Genomic DNA, 12,096 nt, shown 5'->3' on the forward strand with positions numbered 1-12,096 from the left:
CTTCATAAGGCATGCCTCCCAATCCAGGCAACATCCTTGTAAATCTCCTCTGTACCCTTTCAATAGCTTCCACATCCTTCCTATAGTGAGGTGACCAGAACTGCGCACAGTACTCCAAGTGGGGTCCAAGTGAGGAAAACATTTTCACCCTGGAGGGTGGTGGGAATCTGAACTCACTGGCTGAAAGGGTGGAGGAGGTGGGAACCTTCACAAAATTTAATAAGCATTTCGATGAGCACTTGAAATGTCGTATCACACAAGGCTATGGAACAAGTGCTGGAAAATGGGATTAGAGTAGATGATACAGACACAAAGTGATGAAGGGTCTGTTTTTGCGCTACAAAACTCTATGACTATGAGAATGAGGGCTTGGAGACTCATGGAGGGAAGGCTAATCAAGTAAAAAATGAGAGAGGGAGTAAAGGGTGGGGAGATTCAGTAAGGTGAGGCTCAGTGAGGGGAGACGAGGGAAATATGACTGACAGATGGCAGTCTGAGGAAAGAGAGACTGGAGATGGAGTGACTGAGGGAACGGATATAGAGGGAAGGATGGCTGAGAGATGGGGGTGGGGGCCTGATGGATGCTGACTATATATTAAAGACTAGTGTTCAATGATCTGATTCATTTTCAGTGTTTGATTTTATTATTCTGTTCTTTGCTCCTCGCAATTGTACTTGATTGTTTAAGCTAGTGGGTGGAACTGGAGAATCATCAGAATGGGTTCCAGAAAGAGGCTTCTTGCCTGTGTATACAAAACCCTACAAATTCTGAGATGTTTTAAAGTTCTGTAAATAAACCTGTTTGGATTTACATAAGAGCATAAGAATTTGGAGCAGATGTAGGCCATCTGGGCCCTCTAGCCTGCTTCGCCATTCAATAAGATCATTGCTGATCTTTTCGTGGATTCAGCTCCACTTACCCACCCATTCACCATAGCACTTAATTGCTTTACTATTCAAAAATTTATCTATCCTTAAAAACATACAATGCTCAACTGCTTCACTGGACAGGGAATTCCACAGATTCACAACCCTTTGTGTGAATAAGTTCTTCCTCAATTCAGTCCTAAATCTGCTCCTCCTTATTTGAGGCCATGACCTCTAGTTCTAGTTTCACCTGGCAATGGAAACAGCTTCCCTGCTTCTATCTTATCTATTCCCTCCATAATCTTATATGTTTCTATAAGATCTCCCCTCATTTTTCTGAATTCCAATGAGTATAGCCCCAGTCTACTCAGTCTCTCCTCTTAAACTGACCCTCTCAACTCCAGAATCAACCTAGTGAATTTCCTCTGCACCCCCTCCAATGTCATAGAACATTACAGTGCAGTACAGGCCCTTCGGCCCTTGATGTTGCGCCGACCACTGGAACCCTCTAACCTAAACTATTCCAATATTATCCATATGCCTATCCACTGACCATTTGAATGCCCTTCAAGTTGGCGAGTCCACAACTGCTGCAGGCAGGGCATTCCACGCCCTTACTACCCTCTGAGTAAAGAACCTACCTCTGACATCCGTCCTATATTTATCACCCCTCAATTTAAAGCTATGTCCCTCGTGTTCGCCATCACCATCCGAGGAAAAAGCCTCTCACTGTCCACCCTATCTAATCCTCTGATCATCTTGTATGCCTCAATTAAGTCACTTCTTAACCTTCTTCTCTCTAATGAAAACAACCTCAAGTCCCTCAGCCTTTCTTTATAAGACCTTCCCACCACACCAGGCAACATCCTGGTAAATCTCTGCTGCACCCTTTCCAATGCTTCCACATCTTTCTTATAATGTTCTGTAATCAGAATGGGTTCCAGAAAGAGGCTTCTTGCCTGTGTATACAAAACCCTACAAATTCTGAGATGTTTTAAAGTTCTGTAAATAAACCTGTTTGGATTTACATAAGAGCATAAGAATTAGGAGCAGATGTAGGCCATCTGGGCCTGTACGCAATACTCCAAGTGCGGCCACACCAGAGTTTTGTACAGCTGCAACATGAAATGTCAGTATATCCTTTCTCAAGTGAGACTAAAACTGTATACAGTACCCAGATGTGGCTTCACCAACACCTTATGCAGCTGCTATAAACCTCGTTGTTTTTAAACTCCATCCCTCTAGCAACTGAAGGACAAAATTCCATTTGCCTTCTTAATTACCTACTGCACCTGCAAACCAACTTTTTGTGATTCATGCACAAGGACACCCAGGTCCCTCTGCGCAGCAGCATGCTGAAATTTTTTTTTACCATTTTGCATTTTGGAAAGTCTAATACAGATAGATATCAATATACAGTAAATGGCAGAACCCTTAAGAATAGGCAGAGGGATCTGGGTGTACAGACACACAGGTCACTCAAAGTGGCAACACAGGTGGAGAAGGTAATCAAGAAGGTATACGGAATGCTTGCCTTCATTGGCCAGGGCATTGAGTTTAAAAATTGGCAGCTTTATAGAACCTTAGTTAGGCTGCACTTGGAATATAGTGTTCAATTGTGGTTGCCAAACTACCAAAAAGATGTGGAGGCTTAGGAGGGGGTACAGAAAAGATTTAGCAGGATGTTGCCTGGTATGGAGGGCTTTAGTTATGAGGAGAGATTGGAGAAACTTGCTTTGTTCTCACTGGAACTACAGAGATTGAGGGGTGATCTGATAGAAGTCTACACGATTATGAGGGGCATAGACAGAGTGGATAGTCAGAAGCTTTTTTGCCTAGGGTGGAAGAGTCAATTATGGGGCGGCATAGGTTTAAGGTGCGAGGGGCAAGGTTTAAAAGGTATGAGGCAAGTTGTTTTATACAGAGGGTGGTGGGTGCCTGGACCTCACTGCCAGGGGAGGTTGTGGAGAAAGATACAATAGTGAGTTTTAAGAAACATCTTGTCAATTACATGAATAGGACGAGAATGCCATAAAACATTAGACAAGGGTCGTGGGTGGAGAGGGGGACTGGTGGTGTTGAGATGGCAGCGCGGGCTCGTTGGGCCGAAGGGCCTGTTTCCCTGGCTGTTTTTGTTCTTTGTTGTTCTTTGAATAAAGAGATATGGTCCCCAGGAGGGTAGGGGCTTTTAGTTCAGTGGGCAGCATGGTCAGTGCAGGCTTGGAGAGCCTGTTCCTGTGCTGTAATTTTCTTTGTTCTTTATTCATTTAAATAATAGTCCATTTAGCCGTTATTCTTACCAAAATGGATGACCTCACCTTTACCAACATTGTATTCCATCTGCCAGATCCTTGCCCACTCACTTAGACTATCTCGATCCCTTGCAGACTTTCAGCATCCTCTGCACACTTTGCTCTGCTACTCATCTTAGTGTCACCTGCGAATTTTGACACACTACACTTGATTCCCAACTCCAAATCATCTATGTAAATAGTAAACAATTGCAGTCCCAATATTGATCCCTGAGGCACACCACTTGTCACTGATCGCCAACCAGAAAAACACCCATTTACCCCCACTCTTTGCTTTCTGCTAGTTAGCCAATCTTCTATCCATGCTAATACATTACCCGTAACACTGCGCACCTTTATCTTATGCAGCAGCCTTTGGTGCAGCACCTTGTCAAATGCCTTCTGGAAATCCAGATACACCACATCCACAGGTTCCCCATTGTCCACTGCACGTATAATATTCTTAAAGAATTCCACCAGATTAGTCAAACATGACCTGCCCTTCATGACCTCATGCAGCGTCTTTCCAATGGGACAATTTATATCCAGATGCCTCGCTACTTCTTCCTTGATGATGAATTTAAGCATTTTCCCTACTACAGAAGTTAAGCTAACCATCCCATAGTTACCTGCCTTTTGTCTACATTCTTTTTTAAACAATATTGTCACATTTACTGTTTTCCAATCGGCAGGAACCACCCCAGAGTCTAGTGAATTTTGGTAAATTACCACCGGCGCATTTGCTATTTTGCCCCCAACTCTTTTAGTACCCTGGGATACATTCCATCAGGGCCAGGAGACTTGTCTACCTTTAATCCCCCATTAGTTTGCCCAACACTACCTCTTTCGTGATAATGAAAGTTTCTAGGTTCTCATCTGTCAAAGCCTTCCTGTCATCAATTTTTGGCATGTTATTTGTGTCTTCCACTGTGAAGACTGATGCAAAATACCTGTTCAGTGCCTCAGCCACTTCCTCATTGCCAGTTATTACATCCCTCTTCTCATCCTTTAAAGGACCAATGTTTACTTTAACCATTCTTTTTCATTTTATATATTTGTGGAACTTTTGTTATGTGTTTTTATATTCTGAGCTAATTTACTCTCATAGTCCATCTTACTTTACCTTGTAGCTTTTTTTGTGGCTTTCTGTTGACCTTTTCCCAACCCTCTAATCTCCCATTAATCTTTGCCAGTTTGTATGCATTTTCTTTCAATTTGATACCCTTCTTTATTTCCTTGGATATCCATGGCTGATTATCTCTTCCTGTACAGTCCTTCCGTATCACTGGTATATACGTTCACTGAGCACTGTGACAAATCATGTTGAAAGCCCTCTGTTGTTCCTGAATTGTCCCGTCATAAAGTTTTTGCTTCCAGTCTATCTTAGCCAACTCCCTCAACCCATTGTAGTCTCCTAGAACAAGAGCCATATCTGCATTCTTTTGATATTAATCAGATATCTAAGAGGTATAACACCCCAGAAAATACATAATACAGGAGTGGAAATCATATAGTTCATTCAACAGGATGGGTTAGGCACCATATGCAATACTGTATTCAGTTCTGCATACAGCACCTTAGGAAAATGAGGCCAATAGATTATCTCTCAAGCAAGATCTAAGTTCCTTTGAACATTGGGGCCTGTAGGAAGGAGGCTGAAGGAAAAATGGTGCATTCATCCATTGAGTCCTGCTGAGTTCCTAGAACCTGAAGGAGGGAAGGGAAGGCTACCAGGCAACACAGGTAGAATAATAAGTTGCAAATAATTACATTTGATACCCATTTTGGCTGGATGAGAATTTTTAAAAAGTTAACAAAACTGTTTGTGAGACAGGCCTAGTTTTAAATTAAGCTAAGGATGTAAATTTTAGATGAAGTAATAACTTGGAAGGGTTTTTGAAAGCACTCAAAGGAAGCGTGTGATGCTTTAGAATTCATTCTAAATTAGAGATGAGATCTGTTTGAGGCACTGACATTGTCCTCAGCACACTATTCAGTTTACTCTAGACATTTTCTTCGGTAGCTGGTACGTCTTGACAACAAGAATCTTGTGCCTTTTAGAAGAAAATGGAAGGAATCATAGCAGAGTAAGATAGAATGAGTTAAGACCCAATGGGGAATGGGTGGGGTTAGAAATCTGCTTGAAATGCAAAGCTACTTTTAACAGGAAAGAAAGTTTCATTTAATTATTCAATGGAATATTTTGACAACTTTTTCCTAAACTCTGATGAAGTGGGATTGTTTTCCTGAATTGCTGCTATACTGAGAGGCGACTTATTGAAACTGCCTGGTTATTAATTCAACACTTGCCTCAGAGATGAAATGGAGCATCCATCACTGCTGGTGGATTGGGATTCGCATTACCCTATTCCATTCCCTTATCTCTGAGGATAGAGACTGTTGGAAGTACAGACAGAATGTGGACCCCGGCACCAGTGAGCAGGACGCTGTGCATAGAAGAGGCGGTGAAGTGGTTGCGAGGCAGATGCAGAGACATTTTAAGACCATAAGATATAGGAGCAGAATTAGGCCATTTGGTCCATTGAGTCTGCTCCATCATTCAATCATGGCTGATAAGTTTCTCAACCCCATTGTCCTGCCTTTCCCCCATAACATTTGATCCACTTGCCAATCAAGAACTTATCTATCTTTGTCTTAACTACACTCAATGACCTGGCCTCCACAGTCTTCGGGAACAATGAATTCTATAGATTAACCCTCTATTTTGGGAGCAATTTACAGCAATTTGCAGCTACTATTACGAATCTTATTAGTAAATCCATTTTGTGTTCGCTAATGGAGTCTCTGAAAATGCACCTTTTTATCTGGTGATGAGGATCAATTATCTTGACACTGCTTCTGGTGCTGTTCAACAGTTAGGACAGGAGCCTCCAATCAGCTGTGGGGCCAAAGCAGCTGTGAAGCCAGAATCAATTTCAGAAAAAAGTACAGAATATGCAATGAATCGATAATGCTTTAAGTGGAATATTACCAATGTGAAGGTAACCACAGTCCTGAATCGTGTCGGTTTAAGGAAGCTGAGTATTTTTATTGTCACAAAAAAGGACATTTGATAGAGCAGTTCAGAACTAAGTCAAGATCACTGAGTAATCAACCAAGATGTTACAAGTATGAAAAAGCTTAGCACCAATTATTCCGGTATTCACTCTCTGTTTAATCTAAAAACAAGCAGGATAGACCCTATTACTGTACTGGTGAAAGGGAAATCTCTTGTATGAGTGGATACATGGTCATTTCAGTACCTAAGAGAGTGAGTCCCATCATTGAACTTTAAGAGCAAGTTGAAGACTTATACAGGAGAAACAACAGAAATAAAAGGTACCACAGTGGTACTATAAACTATGGACTACAGTTTACCCAGCTTCCAATGATAATAGTGATGGGTGAAGGATCCAAGCCTTTGTAGCCATGATTGTCTTAAATAAATCACGTTGAGTTGGACTGAGATTTTTCAGGGGGTTTGCATGAACAGATAAGAAAGTACAAAAATATTTTCTTATCCGTTCATGCAATCCCCCTGAAAATTTTCTCATAGATTATCAAAAAAATAGTCATTATCATAGAATAGAAGGCATCTTCTGTGATGAATTAGGCAAAATCAAAGGTTACAAGCCAAAATTTATGTGGATCCAGAGGCGACTCCCCAATACTTTAGGGAAAGACCAGTACTATATGTCTTACAAGAGAAAGCGGATACTGACTGAAACAGGTTGGAAGAATTTGACATTATCCAGCCAGTTCAGTTCTCAGAATGGGCAGTACATATTGTCCCCATATTGAAATGGGACAGGACCACCTGCATTTTCAGCAATTGTAAGCTAACAGTTAATCAGGTCGCTAATCTGGATAAATATACAAAATTGAGAATTGAAGACCTGTTTGCAAAGCTGGATATGAGTCATGCATACGAGCAATTAGAGTTAGGTTACACTTCTTAGAAGTATGTCAAAAATGGCCGTGCTAAATTGCCCTTTAGTGTCCCGGGATGTTAAAGGGATTAGCAGGTAAATATATGGGGTTACTGGGATAGGGCCTGGGTGGGATTGTTGTCAGCGCAGACTCGATGGGCTGAATGGCCTCCTTCTGCACTGTAGGTTTTCTATATTTTTTTCTATGTTTCTATATCACAAGAAGCATACACAAAGGCCTATTCCAGTACATACGCCTGCCTTTTCATAGAATCATAGAATTGCTACAGTACAGGAGGCCATCATTTGGCCCATCGAGCCTGCACCGACAGCAATCCAATTCAGGCCTTATCCCTGTAACTCCACATATTTAGTTACTAATCCCCCCGACACTAAGGGACAATTTAGCACGGTCAAGCTAACCCGCACATTTTTGGAGTGTGGGGGGGGAATTGGAGCACTTGGAGAAAATCCATGGCTACACAGGGAGAAATGTAAACTCCACACAGACAGTCACCCGAGGCCAGAATTGAACCTGGATCCTTAGCACTGTGAGGCAACAGTGCTAGCCACTGTGCCATCGTGTCTTTGGTATGTGCAATATTCCAAAAGACAATGGGGAGCGTTCTACAGGGGTTACCGCGGGTTGGAGTACATCTTGATGGCGTCCTTATAGCTGGATCGACAGAGGCTGAGCATCTAACAGACTTAGAAGAGGTTTTAAAGAAATTGCAGGAGGCTGAGTTCACCTCAATAAAGATAAACACTCCATTAAGTCATTGAAGTGACTTATGTGCGGCACTATGTAGATGCACAAGGATTACGCTCCCCAGAAGACAAGGTTAAGGCGATAAAAGAGGTGCTTATCCCCACCAATGCAACTGATCTCAAAATCATATTTGGGAATAGTAAACTACTGTGGATGATTTTAGCGACAGCATTGGTCCCCTTGCACATTCTACTAAAGATGCGCCAACATTCTTCTTGAAAGGCTCCCAAGAGAAGCTTTCAACAGAATAAATAAATAAATGCATTCCTCAGATCGGTTAGTACACTTCGGCCTAACCAAAGAACTGATATTGATCTATGGCACCTCTTCATATGGTGTTTCTCTGACAGGCCGATAGGATTTGCATCAAGAGCCCGCTCAGAGGCTGAGAAAGAAGGACTACCTTTTGCATCTAAAAGACTCCACCAGTACTTACACACTTTACCATCGTTTCTGACCACAAACCGCTCTTGCGTCTCTTCAAAGAGGATGAAGCTGTCCCACTGATTGCCTTGGCAAGAATTCAATAATTTTGTCTGCCTATGAATATTTATTCAAGCACCAACCTGAAACACACATAACAAATGCAGATGCTATTTGCTGCCTACTCCAGTACCACAAGAAGCCATCATGGTATTAAATTCTTTGGGCACATTGCTTGTCCCAGTGAAGCAGATCAGGAACTGAACCAATCAAAATCCGCTCTGACCAAAGTGAGAGACAAAATACTTATCGGATGCTTAAATGAGCCAATTTCTGAGGAAAATAAACCATTTTTTATCCACAAGAATGAATCGAGTTGTCAGGATGACAACATGAATAGTTGTCCCTGTACCAGGCAGAGAGCTGCTCCTAATTGAATAACACAGCACTCATTCTGGCATCTCTTAGATGAAGATGCTCAGCTGGAGTTGTGTGCGGCGGTCTTGTATTAATGCTGATATCGAGAAGCTAGTCATGCACTATCAATAGTGCCAACTGCAACAAAGGTTGGCTGCTACAGCCCCACTGCACCCTTGGGAATGGTCTGGACAGCCATGAATTAAAATCGCTATTGTGTTCCATAGATATCCATAGAATATCAGTGCAGAAAGAGGCCATTAGGCCCATCAAGTCTGCACTGATCGCAATCCCAACCAGACCCTATCCCCATAACCCTACTTATTTATGCTGCTAACCCCCTGACACTAAGGGGAAATTTTAGCATGGCCAACCCACCTAATCCGCACATCTTTAGACTGTGGGAAGAAACCAGAGTACCTACAGGAAACCCACGTGGACAGGGGATAACATGCAATCTCCACATAGGCAGTGACCCAAGCTGGGAATCGAACCTAGGTCCCTGGCATTGTAAGGAGATAGTGCTAACCACTGTGCCATCATGCTGCCCCAAATGTTGGTCCATTCACGGGAACAAATGTTTTTGCTTGTGATTGATGCACACTCAACACTAATGGACATTTCTGAGGTGAAATCACCCACATCACATGCTCACATTGCAAGATTACGCCAATACTTTTCAACCTATAGATCATCTGAAGTCATGATATCAGACAATGGAACCAACTTCAGAAGCACTGAGTTTCAAAACACGGCCACTCTCAATGGTATTAAACACATTACAACTGCACATTACCAACTAACAAACAGAGTAGCTGAGGGAGCTGGCCAAACTTTCAAGTCTGGCCTAAAGAAACTGTCAGGAAGAACCTTGGACAACAAAGTCTCATAACGTCTCCTCAGCTAGTGTACCACTTCACATGCAACAAGGGGGTTCCACCAACAGAACTGCTAATGAAGCAATGGACATGACCTTTCCATCCATCAGTGCAGTGAGTCAGAAAGATTACACACAAGGCTTTTGCATCAGGTGTGAACTGGTCCTGCGCCAAAAACCATCCTGTGTTTTGCCGGTGTGATCAGCTTCACTCCCAAAAATGGCATGAAGCTGATTTAAATATTAATGACATGTGGCTCTGGGGCTATGACCTGGCGGGGGTGGCGGGGGGAGACAGGGGAGGGCTGCCTGTCAACAGTGGGGAGGCAGAAACAGGTGATCGGAAACAGGGGAGAGTGCAAATAGGTGATTGGCGAAGTTGTGGGCGGAGGGTGTGAGCCTCAGTGGGGATTGTGACAGGGTGCTCAATCGGGAGGGTCTGGATGCCCTGATGCCAGTGACCCATGTTGCCAAAGGGGGCAAGGGGAGGGGGGTTGCTCGATATCCATGGGGTGGTGGGGGGGATGTTCAGGTCTCTCAGCTCCACCGGTAAACTTAGGCTAGTGAGCCATAATACCCAGTGCTCTCTATTACTCCCGGTGAGCTGTAATACCCAGTGCTCTCTATTAAACAAAGTGAGGTGTAATATTGTATAATGTGGTCACTCCTTCTTTGGTATGCACCTTTTACTGAGCATTTCAATGACCCATAAACATATTGGAATTGATTGAATCTCAATATTCCTTTACATTACTTTGGCAGTAAATAACATGCCGGTGTATGTGCTGATTCTTTAAGTGCATTGTGAATGACACACTAACACTGTTACAATCCTGTCCAATTAAATCACACAGAGAATACCGATATCAATGTTTGGCAGTATTGTCATGCAGGAGCTAAATGTAAACAATCCTGAAGAACTCCCTTTGTAAAAGCACGCAGGCAATATAGGTATTGAAGCAATCAAATGGTTACCTGTTTCACAGGGCCCTTTGTGTTTAATGTTGAGATTGCCTTCACTGTTGCTGTAAAACACTTCTTTGAACTTGCAGATGTTGTTATAAGTCTTTCCATCAGATCCACACACACTTTCCTGGGATTTGCATGTACATTGCGGTTCCGGGATCTCCCCAAAGAAGGCAGCATTGGTATCCAGCACACAATCCAGGTCCTCTCCACACCTTCCGTAGAAGTGGCTGGTGTTGTCAAGGTCGCAGATTTGCCCCTCGGCGTTGCCGCACTCGGGGCAACAGTCACACTTGTCCAGCACTGTCCCTGCCATGCACCCCAGCGGCTCGGGGCACAGCTCAGCCTGGCACACCCCACAGCCATCTCCCTCCTGCAGGAGCCGCAGCCAGCCCCTGTGGTAAAGGCTAGGAAGAGCCTGTGTCACTTGTACCGACAGGAAAATCACGGCAGCAGCGAGCACGGAATTCATTGCCAGACTGGAATATGAGGGAGTCAAGGTCCAATGTATCCGAAGAGCCAAGCTCCAGATACTTTCATTCTTTAAAAAAGATAAAATATTGAAGCAGAAATAAAATGTGATTTAAACCAAAACCCTTGCAGTGTAAGTAATCACTGGCCCACATACATTGGAAGAATGTGATAAAACTGATTAAAAAAAGGCTCTCAACACAACTTTAAGCCAAGTTTCGAGGCTTTATGACGCACACATGATAGCTTTGCGAAGGAATTGTTTGCCCTCGTTGCGATCCTGAGGGGAGCTGGCACAAAGTAGGTGCTACTCAGTCAAACAGGCTGTGAGGAGCAGGGAGCTGGTACTAAGCACACTGAAAAGTCAGGTTGTGTGGATCAGAACTTTTTCCTTCTCTCAGTTACAGAGCTGTGAGTGCCTGCCAAATCCCTCCCCCACTCTCACTCACCCTGTCACAGGACAGGCAGAGCATTCAGATGGAACTTGAGTGAAAAAAAATTGGAATTTTATTGAGTTTTACAAAGAAGATATTCCTAGCTGAGTCCTGATTTGTTAACCATGGAAATAATTATCTGGTGACCTTTAACTTAGTTTAATACATCTGGAGTAATTGGTGATCTCACTGTGACACCAAATGGAACTTCTCTGGCCAATCTTTGCTGAACTTAAGCAATACTTACCCTATCCAGCATCCACCCGCTCCCCCCACCCCGGCCCTCCCCCCACTATATTTTAAAAAAGCTTTATTGCTGTGAGGTGTGCACTCATTAAAGTCTGAAGAGTCTTTCACTCTTTTCTCAAGATGTCAGCCTCAAGCACTTCCTCCAAGACAACTGATGACCCAGCCTCGGAATACACGTGCCAAACCTCTGTCAAACTTTCCATTATCCAGAACTCCTGAATTTTGGGATCTTGCCTGTCAAGGATCCCAGGCCTTTTGGACGCTCCCACCACATATACTCATCCCATAATTTCCATGCCGAGTTGAGGCCATGACTGGAAGCTGAAGATTATGTCGAACCCGCAATCCCGCCCAATCCTGTCCCACCTCCCGAGGTCTTTTAATCAGAATCTTCAAACAGAAT

At 43.3% G+C, this 12,096-nt stretch overlaps 1 protein-coding gene across 1 annotated transcript in view; it reads right to left on the reverse strand.

The window, feature by feature from the left end:
• LOC145351566 (kazal-type serine protease inhibitor domain-containing protein 1-like) overlaps nt 1-11,354 on the reverse strand; it is a 38,586-nt gene extending 27,232 nt beyond the window's left edge. The window contains exon 1 of the mRNA XM_080201160.1: nt 10,549-11,354. Coding sequence (XP_080057286.1) covers nt 10,549-11,011 — 463 coding nt within the window. The 5' untranslated portion in view covers nt 11,012-11,354. The remainder of the gene's footprint in view (nt 1-10,548) is intronic.
• Nucleotides 11,355-12,096: the final 742 nt, after the last annotated feature.

The sequence above is a fragment of the Carcharhinus amblyrhynchos genome, chromosome 13 (assembly GCF_965287045.1).
Source record: "Carcharhinus amblyrhynchos chromosome 13, sCarAmb.v2.hapA, whole genome shotgun sequence".
Classification (NCBI taxonomy): Eukaryota; Metazoa; Chordata; class Chondrichthyes; order Carcharhiniformes; family Carcharhinidae; genus Carcharhinus; species Carcharhinus amblyrhynchos.